The sequence below is a fragment of the Vulpes vulpes genome, chromosome 3 (genome assembly GCF_048418805.1).
Source record: "Vulpes vulpes isolate BD-2025 chromosome 3, VulVul3, whole genome shotgun sequence".
In the NCBI taxonomy this organism is placed as follows: Eukaryota; Metazoa; Chordata; class Mammalia; order Carnivora; family Canidae; genus Vulpes; species Vulpes vulpes.
The window spans coordinates 75,517,006-75,535,393 of NC_132782.1; the positions used below are offsets into that span (position 1 = coordinate 75,517,006).

Consider the following 18,388-nt stretch of genomic DNA (forward strand, 5'->3'; position numbering starts at 1 on the left):
AATGTGAATCATATGTTCATGAACTTTACTGTAGCTATTATATCACAGAGTTGTGTATATTTAGACATCATGTTGTATGTGTTGTAAATATATACAATTAAAAAAAAAAGTAAAGTATGAGAACAGTGTCTCACAAAATAAATAATTAAGAGATGGAACTATAATAAACCAGATAGGAATTCTCGAGTTGACAATAAGTGAGATGAAAAATTCACTCATTAGGCCCAAAAGATTTGAACTGAAAGAAGAAAGAAACCAGCAAACTTGTAGATAGGTTAATTGCTATGATTCAATCTGAAGAATAGAAAAAAAAATATAGAGAGAGAACCTGTGGAATACGTATCCATCAAGTATACTAACATACATATAATGGGAATCTTACAAAGAGAGGAGATACTGAATGAGCAGAAAGACTACTTGAGGAAATAATGACAAAAACCCTAATTTTAATTGAAAAACATGTATTTAACACATTGAAGAAATCCAGTGAACTCCAAGTAGATCAAAACCAAAGAGATACACACGTAGACACATCATAATCAAACTTCAAAAGACAAAGAGAATCTTTAAAGCTGCAAAAGAAAAAGACTCCTGCCATACAAGGGTTCCTCAATAAGAGTAACAGCTGCGTTTTTCATTAGAAACCATGGAGTCCAGAATGCATGAGATGACATAATCACAGTGCTGAAAGGCAGAACTCAACTAAGAATTATGTATCTGCCAAAATTGTCCTTCAAAAATGAAGGAGAAATGAGATAATCTTTACAAATAAAAACTGAGAGAACATGTCAGCAGTAGATCTGCCGACACAAATACTAAAGGGAGTTCTTCAGGATGAGATGAAAGAACACTAGATTTGAATCTGTATGAAAATTAAAGAACATGGATAAAGTCAACTACATACGTTGACTCAGTACTGGTGAAGATGGTCCATAGAAGAAGGAAGTCTTCCAAACATCACCTGCTTCAAGACAGAAAAGATAAAGCCACACTTCTGTCTTCTCCACTTTTTAGGAGTTCTGCTATCTTCCTTCATTCAGCATATAATTTTTAATAGATTAATGAGATGAGATCCTTTCACCATTCTAATTCTACTTAAAAAAATAAGTAAATAAAAGAATGGGCTTACTACAGGAAAGGCAAATTAAAACCATAGTAAGTAAGGGACATCTGGATGGCTCAGCAATTGAGTGTCTGCTTTTAGTTCAGGCCATGATCCCAGGATCAAGTCCCACTTTGGGCTCCTTATCGGGAGCCTGATTCTCCCTCTGCCTATGTCTCTGTGTCTCTCATAAATAAATAAATAAAATCTTTAAAAAAAAACATAGTAAGATACCCCTACATATCCAACCAGAATGGTAATATTAAATTGATAGACAATATGGAGTGTTAGCTAGGATGCGAAGCAACTGGAATTCTTAATGTCGGTGGAACTGTAACCTAATACAGCCACTTGGGAAAACTATTTGTTATAGCTACTTAGCAAAACATGCTTACCTTCTGACCCATCAAATTCACTCCTGGGTATGTATAAAACAGAAGGGGCGCCTGGGTGGCTCAGTTGGCTAAGTGTCTGCCTTTGGCTTGGGTCATGATCTCAGGATTGACCCCCACATTAGGCTCCCTGCTCAGTGGGGAGTCTGCTTGTCACTCTCCCTCTGCCCTTTGACCCCACTTGTGCGCGCTCTCTCTCAAGTTAATAAATAAAATCTTAAAAAAAAACCCCAGAAACTATAGACTTAAGAAAATGATACCAAAAGACTTACATAACATTTATGGCAGCAGTATTAATAACTATTATATATATAAGTAGTATAACTTCTAAAAGCTAGAAGCAAATACAAATGCTCATCAACAGGAGAACAGATAATGTTGTGTATTCATGCAGTGAGCAATAAAAAAGAGCAAACTGCTGATACACACATTGAACCTCACAAACATGCTTTGTATAAAAAGCCAGACATTAAAGTGTATAATGTAATTGCCCATTTTTATGAAGTTCCAAAATGGATAAAAGTGATCTATATAATTATTAGAATACTGGTTATCTTATGGGTACTGACTGGGACGCAACATAAAGGAGCCAGTTTAGAGGCTGAGAATGTTCCCTTTTTCTGGATGGTGGTTACATGGGTATATACATAAAAATTTAAATTAAATGCTGAAAAAAGGTTGATGTTCTTGAAGTTCTGTTTGTACTTTAAATTATGTAAGTTTAAGATTTTGAAACACATCTTTATTAGTGTTCAAATCTGGGATAAATAATAGTATATAATTAGATCATGTGGAGAGAAATTGAACCATAGTTTCATTAGTTATGATTGCTAAAAGTCTTTTTTTTGTTTTGTTTTAGATTTTATTTACTTTTTTGAGGGAGAGATGAGAGAGAGCACGAGCACGGCAAACTGGGTGAGAGGCATAGGGAGAAGCAGACTTCCCATAGAGCAGGGAGCACAAGGCAGTTACGTCCCAGGGTCCTGGGATCATGACCTGAGCCTAAGGCAGATGCTTAACTAACTGAGCTACCCAGGCACCCCATACATATGTTAATCTTAAAGTCCAGAATGGAAAAAAAAAAAAAGTCCAGAATGGGCTAAGGGCAGTTATTACCAACATTAACTAGCTTGGTTCTGTTTTTTCATGCTGAAGGACCAAAGAGGAATGAGCAAGTAAGTGAACTTTGAAGAAATAAAGTGCCAGTGTTTTCACAACTACTTGCAGGCCATAAAAAAGACACAAAATCTGTTCCTTGCAAAGAATGTAAGTCTGGCCAGACACCAAGATGTTGCTGCATAGACAAAATAAAACAACCAGAGACAAAAGCACAATAGAGCTGCTTTCATCCCAAAATGTTCAAGGACAGAAAGAATAAGGTTGGGGACATGACCAAGCAAGGGGGAGAGGAAGAGTGATCAGGGAAGGAGAGAGAGCTTATTTTTTTCTTGATCTTGTGTGAATCTAAACCTAGAAATGCTGACTTCGTCTGAAAAATCAGAAACAGATTTCTCCAGTTTATTCATTTATTCAACAAATATTTATTGACCTTCTGTTATGTTCCTAGCACCGTTGTAAGCACTTGAGATAGAGTAGCAAACAAAAGACACAAATTCCTGCCCTTGCAGAACATAGATTGAGAGTGGGGGGTGGGGTAGGGTTGCATACACATTACACATGTTGCAGTGATTCTGTATTAGGTAGCTTCTTTCCATATTTAGCATAGTTTAGCCTTCAACTGACCACACCTTCAGCAACCTCCAGTTTAATGCTGCTATTTAAGCCCATTACCTTTTCTAACGATACCCTCCTTAGTACTTAGATAATAAAATCTTGCAAATGAGTCGATTGATCTGTCTTGATAAGTGGTAAAGAACTGAATTAGAAATTGACCAAAATCATACAGGAATTTAAACACTGGTATGATACCATACACAGAGTACAGTAGTGTCCACCCTTGTCTGTGATTTTGCTTTCCATGGTTTCACTTATCCTTGGTCAACCACAGTCTGGAAGCCGATAATTGTTCTGACATATCAGAAGGTCAGTAGTAGCCTGATGCTATGTCACAATGCCTATGTCATTCACCTCACTTTCTCATCATATAGGCAGTTTATCATCTGAAAGTCATGGCAAGAAGGACAAATACAGTACAATCCAATATTTTGAGAGAGAGAGACCATGTTTATGTAACTTTTACATATATATAGTTATAATGGTTCTGTTTTATTATTAGTTATTGTTAATCTCTTATTGTGCCTAACTCATAAATTGAACTTTATCATAGGTAAAGAACCATGGTGTATATATAGTTTGGTACTATCTGTGTTTTGAGGCATCCACTGAGGGATGGATGGAACTTATCCTTGGTTGGGTAAGGGGGTACTACTGTAGTAGTCTTGGATCCTAAAGTCAATGAAGATAAAACTGAAAATAATAAAATAGAGAAAAATAGTAGAAAGGATAAATAAAATGAAAATTGATGATTTGAGATGATTGATGAAAAGGTAAACCCTTTGCAGTATCTATGAAGGTATAAGAGAGCAAATGTGTATCAGTGAAAGAATGAAATACAGGTATAAAAGAAATTAAAAGAGGGGCGCCTGGGTGCCTTAGTTGGTGAAGTGACTCCCTTTGGCTCAGGTCACGATCCCAGGATCCTGAGGTTAAGCCCTGAATGGGCTTCCCTGCTCAGTAGGGAGTCTGCTTCTCCCTCTCCCTTTGCCCCTCCCCCTGGCTGTTCTCTCTCTCTCTCTCTCTCTCTCAAATAAATAAACTCTTAAAAAAAAAAAAAAGAACAAATGAGTCCAATGTTGTTTGGACTAGTTTAGGTCATAGAAAAAGATGGAAAACTCCCATGTTCATTTTATGAAACCATGATTTAATGACAGAACCTAGTAGAAATTACAGAGAAGAAAATCTCAGAATTTTCTTATCCATATTGATGCCAAAATCATAAATCATAAAATAATAAGTAAAATACTTGTAAGCAGAATTAAGCAGTGTTTTAAAGATTGATAAATTTTTATGACTGAATAACTTATTTCAAAAATGAAAGAATGGTTCATATCAGAAAAATCTATTAATATAATTCATTGTATCATTAAGTTAAAACCAAGTGATCATATTATTTAATGTTGAAAAGCTCTTTTACCAAAGCTCTTGGTAAAATCAATCGTTACAATAAAGACTTTTAAGAAGGAATGGAAAAAAACTACTAAAATATGATAAAGACTATATATTTGTTCACTTAACATGTTTTTATTGAGCACCCATTATGTGCCAGGTATGTTCAATTAGGCTGGGGTTATAGCAGTTAACAAAACAAATAAAATTGATCTCTTTCTTCATGGAACTTACATTAGCACTTGGGAGCCATTCCATTAAAAAATAGGCAAGATAAATGTCTAGTTCATCAGATGGTAAGAAGTCCTATAGAAGGAAATGAAGTAGAGGATAGGTAGTTGTTAAGAGCTGGGGTGTAGGAATAGTAGGGAAATCCTCACTGGGAAGATCATACTTTTAGCAGAGACCTATGGGAGACTAAAAGCAAGTGAACAAAACATAAAAATTGTTTCCCTCATGGAGCCTACTATCTAGTGGGAGAAGACTAAAAAAAACCTAAAAACCGTACTAAGGAAAATATATACCATATTAGGAGATTATGAACGCTATGGAAAAAGAAAAATTAGAGGAGAATAAAGGGGACCAGGACCAAAGGGATTTTTTAAAAATGTTTTTTTAGATTTTATTTATTTATTCATGAGAGACACACAGAGGAAGCAACATAGGCAGAGGGAGATGCAGGCTCTGCTTGGGGAGCCCAATGGTGGGACTTGATTCTAGGACCCTGGGATCATGCCAAGTCAAAGGCAAATGCTCAGCCACTGAGCCACCCAAGTGTCCTGATTTTTTTTTATTTGAAAAAAAAATTAAGTAATCTCTACACACAACATGGGGCCCAAACTCACAACCCCAAGATCAAGAGTTGCATGCTCTGCTGACTGAATCAACCAGGTGTCCCATGGACAGAGGGTATTTTGAAGGGCAGTTTGTAATATTAAATAGAGTGATCAGAGTATTCTTCATCAACTTGAGATGTGAGGAAATCTTGGAGGTGAAGGAGTTAGCCAAGTGGATATATGGGGAAAGGGTGTACCAGACAGAGGAAAGAGCCACTATAAAGACACTAGTGAGGAGCATACCTGGCCTATGCAAGCAATTGCATAAATGTCAGTATGGCTGGAACAGAGTGGATGTAGGAGGTTATGGAAGTCAAGTTAGGTTATATAGGCCCTTGTAGACCACTGAAAGGACTAATTAAAAATTAGTTTAGTGAACTTTAATAGGGCAGATACCCTTATAACTACCATCCATGTCAAGAAATTGAACTATGCCAGTCAGTCCAGAAGCCTTTCCATGTATCCTAATCTCAAAATAAATCTTGTGCTTTCCCCCAAAACTATACACCATTCTGAAACTTTTAGAAGTCTCTTCCAGATGTTTCTTTATAGTTTTATCATCCAAACATGCATGCTTATATACTATAGTCTTACCCTTTAAAAATAATCTGGCACATATTTTAAGTTTCTTTAGGTCAATAGGTTTCCAAATGCTCAATTCCTATCATTACCATTCACTATTTTTTGAAGAGCCTACGTCATTTAGCCAATAAAATTATTTACCATCTGAACTTTGCTAATTGCAAAATTTTTGCAATCGGACTGCTGATTGTCCAACGTATTCTTCTTAATTCTGTATTTAATACAAAATTGGCAGCTGAATCCAGAGGCTTAATCAGACTCAGGATCTGATTTGGCAAGGCCATCTGTTATGTGTAGTTGTCTTTCTTTTTTTGTGTGTGTGTGATTTTAGCAGCCATTGATACTCCATGTCTAGATTCATTTGTTTGATCTTGCAAAAATTCTGATTTAATTTCTCAATATTACTTGGAAAATTTTATAAAGAGATACATCCCTGCATCTGCTTATCTGGTTACCCAAGTTTATAGGCCACATAGGAAAAAGGCATGATAAATACTTGATTGTTGTTCTTTATTTGATAGTTTTCAAGATATGAGTTGGTTTCTTTTCATATCTTTGCAAGATACTAACTTGATGATTTCAATCTATTGCAATTATTATTTTTGTTGAAGTTCAGATTGTCCCATCTCTGGCCCACTAGAAGCTTCTTCAAATTGGTTCCTGTGGACTTTTGCCATGACCATGGGAATGTCTCATAATTTCCTTGCTATCTAGTATGGCAAGGCATTACAGGGTCAGCTCAGATCAGGAATCAGTCATTTCTTTAGTATCTCTTCATTTCTTGTAGCAGAAAATGATACTTTAAGAGTTCTTTGTGGTCAGGCTATCCCATTCCTTTGTTAATGCCCCCTCACTATTTTGGTTGTCTGAAGGCTCATTTTCTAGTACGGGGGTGGAAAACTGTGGCTTTCCACCTGTTTTTGTATAGCTTGTAAGTTAGGAATGGTTTTACAAACTTTTAGAGGGTTGTAAAAAAAATTTTTTTAAAATTTTATTTATTTATTCGTGAAAGACACATTTATTTATTTCTATGTAGAAACATAGGCAGAGGGAGAGGCAGGCTCCCTTTGGGGAGCCCAATGTGCGACTCCATCTTGGGACTCCAGGATCATGCCCTGAGCTAAAGGCAGATGCTCAACTGCTGAGTCACCCAGGCATCACTAGGGTTGTAAAAATTAAAAAGGAGGATGTGCAACAGAGACAGTGCCTTGGTAGCATCAGATATTTACTGTGTGTGTATATGTGTGTGTGTGTGTATATTTATATATAATCATTTATTTACTATATATATTTATTGTCAGATTTTTACAGAAAAAGTTTGTTGACTTGCATTCTAGTAGATTCGTCAGAAAGTGTCCATAGAAACAATATTTCTTGAGTTCTTTGGAACTTGATTCTAGCTCTTGGATAACAGCTATTCTATATTGTTTATACCTGAAAGTCAGTTTTACTAGATATAAAATTCTTGGCTCAGTTTTCTTCCATGTGTATGTTTAATGGGTTGCTCTGTTTTCTTCTGGCAAAAAATATTGATGTGATAAAGTCTGATAATATAATTTTTTTTTTTAAGATTTTATTTATTTATTCATAGACACAGAGAGAGAGAGGCAGAGACACAGGCAGAGGGAGAAGCAGGTTCCATGCAGGGAGCCCGATGTGGGACTTGCCAAAATAAAGAGTCAGACACTTAACTGACTGGGCCACCTTGTGGTTTCTAGCTTTTGTCATTATACTTATCATGCTGCATATTAATCATGAGTATTTATCTCTCTTATTAGACTCTGAGCTTCTTGAGAGGCAGTCCATGGCCTAGTCAGTCATTTTTGCCTCCTTAGTATCCAACACGACCTGACACATAGGGGGTATCAGAAAACATTTAGTTTGAATTTTATGCTCAGTAAATATAAAATGTCTTTACTACTGTCTTAAAGTAGATTTTTAGGCAGTGGGCCTTCCAAATTCTTCCCTTTAGCAGTTCATAGTAACTGCATTTGCTTTTAGTGGATCTTGTGACTCAGTGGTTATGTAACAAAAAACCTTTCCAAATTCTTTCATTTTAGAGTTCTCTATCACTTTCAGACAAGAGATTATTGAACTTTAAATTCTTAATTTGATCTTAATGATAAATAATGGCTTTTCATTTTTCTTTTGAACTAGTTATATAATCTGGATAAAAAAATAATAGTAGCTATTGTTTATTGAGCATATACTATATTCCAGTCTCTTAGTCAACTCCGGTTTTTCTTTAGACTTTTGGTAACTTTGTGACTATTATTATTTTATCTCTTTTTCTCTGTTCCAAAACAAAGCAGCAGCATCATAAGCTTTCTTTCCATACAACCTACTATAATGAATGATAACACTATCTATCTTGAGCCCTTCATGTCAAATCTGAATTCATCTAGACACCTTCCCCTTCTCCCCATATCTAATTGGCTATTAAGTCTTATCAAGTATTTTTTTTTAATCTATTGAGTTTTTCTTCTATCTCCATCTCACTTGCTCTAGGTGAATTAGTAATTTCTCCACATTTCCAATATGTAGTTTAGCATCTTTACTAGTTTTTCTAACCCCAGTTATCCCATCCCTCAATCTACCTTACCCATAATTATCAGTGATAACCTAATCATGTCAATTCTGTGATGAAAATCCTTCTATCATTTCCCAACATTTTCAAGATAAAGCCAACTTCCCAGTCATGATGTACAGACCCTGTACATCATGTGTGACTCCAGGGTTTAACACAGATGTGTTTCAGAACTCAGAAGTATTTGGATCTCTGGTCATATAGTGTACATAACACATATAATACCTTCTGTTTGTTCTGTGCTATTACTGTGTAATCATACACGTTAATATTTCTGTATCAGAGTATGATTGTTTATGCCAAATAGAATAAAGACTGTAAGTAGATTCCTATCAATTCAGGTCATGTTTTGCTGCCAAATGAAAGCAGGAACGTGTTTAGTTTTTAGAGATTTTGGGGTTACAGAATTAAGATAGGAGATTATGGCTCCGCATATATCCAGTGGTCTGCTGGAGTTGACTTGCCCTGGCTATCAATGCCCAGTTTGTGCATCTCTTCTCAACACTGCAGTTGGTGACACCATGTTGGTCATTTGAAATCAGCCATGGTAGAGGTATATACACTGCGGACATCAGTAAATGGAACAAATCATGGCTTTTCCCCGCCCTGGAGATCAGGTTGTTAAACTACCAGCAGAGTATTATATATACTCATAACATGTATAGTATATTCCTATATTTTTACCATTGTGACAAACCAATTTGCACACTCTATGCAGTGTAGAACAACAGGCTGAGGTTTCCAGGGAAGCATAGAATGTAAAAATTAAGATCAATAGGATGGCAATAAGAGAAACTGGGAAAAATTAGAGCTTTGGAATTAGACAGATATGGTTCAAATTCTAACTCCACTCCACCCAGACTGTGTGATCCTGGATAAATCAGTTACTTATCTGAGTCTCAGTTTACACATTTGAAAAATGGAGACTGATATCTTTCTCTTAAAGTTTTAGGGATCCAAAAATTAGATTTCACATGCAAAGTGTGTGATATAAAATGAGCAGAAATTGTTATTCTTTATTTATTATAAGCCTTGCTTATAATATTGGAGGTGTTTATTTCTGGAGGTGTTTATTTCTGTAGACATGATTCCCTTTCTCTAACATTCCTAATGTCCCCACAGAAGATATCATGCAGTTTAGCATTTGTATGTTTTCTGACTAGTTCATCTTGTGTCAGTTGATCTTATAAAGATGATCCTTGATTTATCTTGAGCATGTTTATGTAAACTGAATTTATAGGGGTGCCTTTTTTCCCCATGAAAAGCTTTTAGTCATTCACTTAATAAATATTAATTGAGCACATGTTAATGTCGTAGGTGCTGGTGATAGTGAAATTTACAAAACATAGACCCTCCTTATATTTCAGTGGTCAATGAAGCCAACTAAATGCAGGGAGATTAGAAGGCTTTTGTAATCAGCTGGGTGAAAGTGATGGGGATATGAACTAAGGTAGTGGCAGTAGGAATGAAAGAGAGATGGCTCACTCAAAGATAAAGACTATAGAACTGGGTAACTTGGGAGTGATCTTGCGTTCTTTCTCCCTGCCCTTCTGAGATTTCTGGCTTTGCTCTGTGTATAGGTGGTGGTGCCATTTATCAATATAAGATGTACATGAAGAGGATCAGATCCTAAGCAGAAGATAGCAGAAGGTCCAGTTTTGGATCATCTTAGTTTTTAGGGGTATGTGTAGGGTGTCTAAGTAGGGTAATCATATATGATTTATCATACAAACTTGAACATTTATGAAAGTAAGTAGGATGTGCTCTTAGTAATGAAGCTGGCTGAGACAATAGGTATATAAACTGGACCTGTCCTGGAAAAACCAAGAATATCAAGAAAAGATCTTTAAATATTAAACCATACAGGCAAAAAGTTTTAGAGTGAAAAGAGCAGTGGGTAGGGATGCCTGGGTGGCTCAGCAGTTGAGCATCTGCCTTTGGCTCAGGGCGTGATCCCAGGGTCCTGGGATCGAGTCCTACATCAGGCTTCCTGAGAGGAGCCTGCTTCTCCCTCTGTCTGTGTCTCTGCCTCTCTCTCTCTGTATCTCTCATGAATGAATTGTTGTGCCCAAGATTGCGAATCCGAGAAACCACCAAGGAGCTGACACCGATGCAAACACAAACACACGAGGGTTTATTTACAAGCTCGAGCTTGGGTCCAAGTATACCCGACACAGCAGAGCAGGGACTTGGACCCCGAGGTAAGAGGTGTAGCAGCTTTATAGGGGCCAGTGGCCAATGGGATTGTAACACACATAGAAAAGTTGCACAGTCATGTCGGTCCACACGCAGGTGGCCGATTGAATTACATTTTACCCTATAATATCCATTTGAACTGGCTTATCACTCTGGTCCAAATTGGCACGCAGTTTTGGCAGGCACAGGGCGGGTTACATTGTTATGAGCCTATTTCAGGTAAGGGTGTGCTCAGCAGCTTGACTAGGGTGGGGCAGCTCCTTAAACAATAAGCAGGTCATGTGGGGGTCATACGGGAGTTGGTGAGGTGGCGGGTGCAGCACAAAATGGAGTTAGTCCTGCTCTGCTTGTCCAGGCTAGGGGATTTTTGTTAAATTTCCTGGGTCCCATATAAATAAAATCTTTGAAAAAAATAAAGCAGTGGGTTAAGTGGAGTACTGGAGAAATTTTTTTAAAAAATCTAAACTCGGGGATCCCTGGGTGGCGCAGCGGTTTGGCGCCTGCCTTTGGCCCAGGGCGTGATCCTGGAGACCCGGGATCGAATCCCACATCAGGCTCCCGGTGCATGGAGCCTGCTTCTCCCTCCGCCTGTGTCTCTGCCTCTCTCCCTCTCTCTGTGACTATCATAAATAAAAAAATTTAAAAAAAAATCTAAACTCAATTAATTAAACATGTAGTATATTATTAGTTTTAGAGGTAGCGTTTATTGATTCATCAGTTGCATGTCATACCCAGTGCTCATCACATCACATGGCCCTCCTTAATGCCCATCTTGCAGTCACCGCATCTCTCCCACCCACCTCCCCTCCAGCAACCTTCAGTTTGTTTCCTTTAGTTAAGAGTCTCTTATGGTTTGTTTCCCTCTCTAATTTCATCTTAATTTTATTTTTCCCTCCCTTCCCCTATATTTATCTGTTCTGTTTCTTAAATTCCACATGAGTGAAATCATAAGCTAATTGTCTTTTTTTTTTTTTAAGATTTTATCTATTTATTTATTCATGAAAGACACAGAGAGAGTGAGGCAGAGACACAGGCAGAGGGAGAAGCAGGCTCCATCCAGGGAACCTTGTGTGGGACTCGATCCCAGGACTCCAGGATCACGCCCTGGGCCAAAGGCAGGCACTAAACTGCTGAGCCATCCAGGGACTCCCCGATAATTGTCTTTCTCTGACTTCTTTCACTCGTAGTAATACCATCTAATTTCATCCATGTCATTACAAATGCTAAAGTTTCTTTCTTTTTTTTTTTTTTTTGAATGGCTGAGTAACCCATTGTGTGTGTGTGTATGTGTGTGTGTGTGTGTACTACATATACTATATAGTATATGCATCTTCTTTATTCATCTGTTGATGGACATCTGGGTTGTTTCCATAGTTTGGCTAAAGTGGACATTGCTGCTATGAACATTCGGGTGCAGGTGCCCCTTTGAATCACTATGTTTGCATCCTTTGAATAAATACCTAGTAGTGCAATTGCTGGGTCATCGGGTAGCTCTATTTCTAACTTTTTTGAGCCTCCATAGTGTTTTCCAGAGTGGATGTACCAGTTTAACAGGGTCCCCTTTCTTCACATCCTTGTCAGCATCTCTTGTTTCCTGAGTTGTTAATTTTGGCCATTCTGACTGGTGTGAGGTGGTATCTCATTGTGGTTTTGAGTTGTATTTCCCTGATGCCGAGTGATGTTGAACATTTTTTCATGTGTCTGTTGGACATTTGTATGTCTTTGGAGAAATGTCTGTTCATGTGTTCTGCCCATTTCTTGACTTGGCTCTTTGTTCTTTGGGTGTTAAATTTGATAAATTCTTTATAGACTTTAGATACTAACCCTTTATCTGATAAGACATTTGCAGATATCTTCTCCTGTTTTACAGGTTATCTATCTTTTGGTTTTGTCAACTGTTTCCTTTGCTGTGCAGCTTTTTATCTTGATGAAGTCCCAGTAGTTCATTTTTGCTTTTTGTTTTTCCAGTGCCTTTGGAGATGTGTCTAGCAAGAAGTTTCTGCAGCTAAGATCAAAGAGGTTGCTGCCTGTGTTCTCCTCTAGGATTTTGATGGATTCCTGTCCCACATTTAGATCTTTAATCCATTTTGAGTTTATTTTTGTGTATGGTATAAGAAAATGATCCAGGCTCATTCTTCTGCATGTAGCTGTCCAATTATCCCAATACCATTTGTTGAAGAGACTCTTTTTTCGATTGGATATTCTTTCCTGCTTTGTTGAAAATTAGTTGACCATTGAGTTGAGGGTCCATTTCTGGGTTCTCTCCTTTGTTCTATTGATCTGTGTGTCTGTTTTTGCCCCATACCATGTCTTGATGATTACATCTTTGTAATAGAGCTTGAAGTCTGGAATCGTGATGCCATCAGCTTTGGTTTTCTTTTTCAACATTCCTTTGGCTGCTTGAGGTTTTTTCTGGTTCCATACACATTTTAGGATTATTTGTCCCAGCTCTGTGAAAAATGTTGATGGTGTTTTGATAAAGGATTGCATTGAATGTGTAGATTGTTTGGGGTGTCCTAGAGAAATTTTTAAGAGGGAGGGAAAATGTGACCATTGAGACAGGAAGGAAACCTGGAGATAGTGGTCTCATAGAATCCTGGGGAATAATCATTTTATTTTCTCTTGTCTCTTGTTTAGGAGTGGAGTCCCTTTGAGGGAGTGGTCATCAGATAATGATTATCTGCAGTGAGAGGTCACATACTTTTATTTTTTATTTTTTTAAAGATTTATTTATTTATTCATCAGAGACAGAGACAGAGAGACAGAGAGACACAGGCAGGAAGAGAAGCAGGCTCCATGCAGGGAGCCTGACGTGGGACTCAATCCGGGTCTCCAGGATCAGGCCCTGGGCCGAAGGCTCAGCTAAACCACTGAGCCACCCGGGCTGCCCGGTCACATACTTTTAAAAAAGGGGTTTTACCTTTTATTAGAATACTAATTTGAATGACTTCTTATGTATTATGATATAAAACTCTTTTTAAAGATTTATTTATTTTAGAGAGAGGGAGACAGAACATGAGCAGGGGGTGAGAAGGAGACAAAGAGAGAGGGAGAAGTATACTCCCCACTGAGCAGGAAGCCTGACTCAGGGCTTGATCCCAGGACCCTGAAATCATGACGTGAGCCAAAGGCAGATGCTTAACTGACTGAGCCATCCAGGTGCCCTCTTAAGCACTTTTGTTTTGCAGTCATTTGGCCAATATCTGCCAATTCTGATACAATTTAAATCTAGGTATCATTTTATGTTTATTTTATTTATTTTTTTTTAATTTTTATTTATTTATGATAGTCAGAGAGAGAGAGAGAGAGAGAGGCAGAGACACAGGCAGAGGGAGAAGCAGGCTCCATGCACCAGGAGCCTGATTTGGGATTCGATCCCGGGTCTCCAGGATTGTGCCCTGGGCCAAAGGCAGGCACCAAACCGCTGCACCACCCAGGGATCCCTATATTTATTTATTTTATCCTAAGATTATGAGTTAGTCAAACACAGTGAGTATAACCACTATAATCATAAAGTAACTTTCTAGGTCAAGAGATAGAACGCATTTATTCTGTAATGTTGAAAATTGTAAACAGCACTTCTTTTCCTTCTTTAGAAAAGATTCTTCAGGAAGTCAACAGAAAAATAGAACAAATGAATATTTTGTATTCTTAGTGGATTATGGTTGGCTGTTATCTCCCTAATATTTTACTATGAAAGATTGCAAACATACAAAGAATACAAGAATTATACCTACTAGCTTTTAATTAATGTACTGCTATATTTGCTTTATCACACATCTGTCCATCTGTCCCTTTAACCGTTCATCAGTCCATCTTATTTATTTGTTTAATTTTTTTTATTTGTTTAATTTTGATGCCTTTCAAATAAGTTGATTGGCTGTTCTCCTAAGCATTCTTAGCTTTGTTAATTTTTTTGTGGATGTTGTAATTAAAATGTTAACCCATTTTGTGCAGATGTTTTCAGCTGACCGTTTTTCCTATTTCTAGAAATACGAAGTTGCCAATAATAGCTGTCAAATTTAGGACATTAAAAGGAAGTCTGGTAAATAGTGTTACCCCTGGTTAGTGTCCCCTTTCTCAATAGACTTATAATCCAGACACTTAAAGTTTTTAAAGTTACCAAAAATAATTTCAATTGGTCTTTTAACATTTTTTTGTATTCTAAATAAATACTTATTCATATTACATTGTTTTCAGAGTGGAAAGATCTACAGACCAAGTCATCAAGCCAGTCAATGTGGGAGCACTATCAAAATGGGTTGGGAAGATACCCCCAGATGTTTTACAAGACATGGCAGTGATTGCACCCATGCTTGCCAAACTTGGATATGACCCATATGCCAATCCACCTAACTATGGAAAACCTGATCCCAAAATCCTTGAAAACACTAGAAGGGTAAGTGATATTTTTAAAGTGAATTAAGAATACTGGATATGGGATTTGGGTCCAGAAAAGTTTTTTTGTTATTTTGCTTCTTATGTTTTATGATCAGAAATTTAAGTTTGCAAAATTCTATTTGTAGAATCCTTTATCATGAGAATACTTCCACTGCATTTTAAGGGTAACTGACTCTTTCCAGGAATTATGGAGATAATTCTTTAATCTCTTCTGCCCAATTTCTGGGAATAGTGCTTATTGTTGGGGAGATTTATTCTCATAACTGATTACCACAAATTTGTCAGAAACGCCAAAATTATTAGTGACTTCACTTATAGGGTTTTTTTCCTTTGAAACTAATAGGTACTTTACTTTTAAAAGTAAACCTTTGTTTAAATGTGGCATAATTTTTTGATACTTGAAAACTGAACACTGATTATATCAGAATTATTAAACAGGTGTAATAAGTTACCCTCTGATTGAAAATTGCTGTTAAAGTATAATTACAGCTTTTTTAAAAAAAAAATTCTACTCACATATCTTTATAAAATACTGTTTCAGAAAAGCTGGAAAACTCAAAGAGCTAATCTGAATATATACCTTTCCTGCATAATTTATTTCAAAAAAAGAATTTTCTTTTTTTATTAGGGTAAAACATAGATGGCATTAAATTTACCATTTTGACAATTTTTAAGTGTATAGTTTCTTCTGTATTAAGTACATTCACATCACCCTACACTGCCACCACTATCCATCTCTAAATTCTTATCATCTTTCTAAGCTGAAGGTACATACTCATTATCCTTTCCCCCTGCTTCCAGCCCCTAGCAACCACAATTCTTCCCTCTGTCTCTACATAAATTCTTTTCTTTTTTTTAATAAAAATTTTATTATTTATTTATTTGAGAGACAGAACACAAGCAGGGGCCGGGGGAGAGGCAAAGGGAGAGAAACAGGTCCCCAGCTGAGCAAGGAGCCTGATGTGGGACTCAATCATGACCTGAGCCGAAGGCAGGTGAACCACCCAGATGCCCCAACATGCAGTCTTTTCTAAAACTGCCATTTAAGCAACACAACTATGTGAGAATAAGTTTACTGATTAGGCTGATTTCAAGATTTAAATTCCTTGTTTTTCTCAGGTATTCTATTGCTTATATTAGGTGTCCTTTTCTCCCTACAACCTTACATCATCTCTTTCTTCTTTCTTTTGATACCCTTAATTGACAAACACACACTTCATGAGAATAATTTCTATGCAGATTTTTTCTTTTAGATATACTTACTTTAATTTTCCTTTTTCAGCTCATTAGTGGTTATATATAGGAAGAGTTAATTTCTTGTAAGTCATCATGTATATAGGCAGTTTTTAAAAAATAATCTTTATTCTCTATGATTTCACTATATACAGATATTTTATTATAAAAATATAAGCTTGATGTATATAACTTACAAAATCAAAAAGGTAAAAGAATAAAATTCACCCATTACCAACCATACACATACTATTCTTAATATTCCAGTGGATTTCTGCTCTTTCCTTGCATATTGTTAAACAAAGTCAAGATTGCATTGTTTTATGATCTTTCTTTTGTACACGCACACAATTTTGTATGTAGCCCTTTCCTTGTAATAGTCATGAGCATGTTGCTTTTTAAACATAATTTTTCATGGCTACATAATATGTTACCATCTGAGCCACCTCAAATCCTTTCTGAAACACATTAGTAGGTCAGTAAATGCATGAACAAATAAAATATATTTCCCTAGTAGTATATCTTCTATAATTCATTTTATCATTTTCCTTTTGTTACTTACAATTGTCTGTTTGACAAATTACACTACAATGAACATCTTTGCACAAAATACATTTTAGTTTCTTTTTTTGAAGATTAGACTACTGAAAGTAGAATTAAATCAGGTCCAAGTATCTGATATTTTTTAAGTTGCTTGATATATATTGATAATTTCTTTTTAATCTTTTGAACTATCTTTATAATAGGCAATTTTATTTTTGTTAATTTTGCTAATTTTAATAAATTTCACTGATTCATATAATTAAACATTTCCCAGTTGTTGCCTATATACATATATTTTTTTATGAACCATCTCTGAGATTTTAAAAAGATTACATTCTGCTAAAGATGAAGTACACATCAGTCTAACATCCATTATCATAGTCCTTGATAATTTCTTGGTAATTGGTAATTCATTGCTTTCTCCTTGCACAATATTGACATGTTTTTTTTTTTTTTTTATAAACCAGAAACATGTACAAATGATATTTAGAGGTTTTCCAGGCAATAGTAGTTTTCTTACATGAAAGTTGGCTGGCTAGATTATTCTTGGCCTATTTGAGTGGTAGGTTGGGAAGAATGCTATGATTTGAATCCATGTGACTAGAGAATTTGTTTCATACACACTTGTGGCTTTTTAAAGGATTTCTGAATGCACACTGGAAAAAAAATAAAAACCCTTCTCCCCCATCTCTATTTCTAAAGTGACAAATAATTTTGAGGGGAAAAAAAGATGGAGTGTGAACTATAATTACATTTTGTGCACTTCACAATAATACATACAAGCTGACATTTTTGTTTTGTGGGCTTGGGTTTCGTAGCTGTACTTGTAACCCAAATCTTATGTTTTGCTTTGTCTTTAAGATTTTATTTACTTATTCATGAGAGGCACAGAGAGAGAGAGCAGAGACACGGGCAGAGGGACAAACAGGCTCCCTGTGGAGAGCCCGATGTAGCACTTGATCCCAGGACCCTAGGATCATGACCTGAGCCAAAGGCAGATGCTCAACTACTGAGCCACCCAGGTGCCTCCCAAATCCTATGTTTTATTTCAGTGCTTCTTGGCTTGCAAAAACTCGGATGCTAATATATCCAGCATTGATGATTGTGAAGTTTATAGAGGAATGTTTAAAAAGTGATCTTTGTCAAGTGTGAGGTAAAAATGGCTCCAGAGAAAGAAGGTGGCTGGGGAGATTGTTCCCTTTATTTATGACTGGGAGTGGAAAGAAATTCACATTTTGACTTGGAGTATAGAATCTGAAACTCCAGGCCTAAAAGTGCTGGTTTTCATATAATTCTGGGTAACCTAGAAGTATTGGTGTCTGAGTCAACATATTTTGGGGACACATTGCCCAATTTTGAATAGAAAATCATGTGCTTGATGGTTGTTGTG

The 18,388-nt window shown here is 36.5% G+C and overlaps 1 protein-coding gene across 3 annotated transcripts in view; it reads left to right on the top strand.

Moving 5' to 3' along the window:
- Positions 1–18,388, top strand: part of TPST1 (tyrosylprotein sulfotransferase 1) — a 137,877-nt gene that overhangs the window by 73,540 nt on the left and 45,949 nt on the right. For all 3 annotated transcript variants that reach the window (XM_072752759.1, XM_072752757.1, XM_072752758.1), the window contains one exon: positions 15,022–15,220. In XM_072752759.1, coding sequence (XP_072608860.1) covers positions 15,022–15,220 — 199 coding nt within the window. The remainder of the gene's footprint in view (positions 1–15,021; positions 15,221–18,388) is intronic.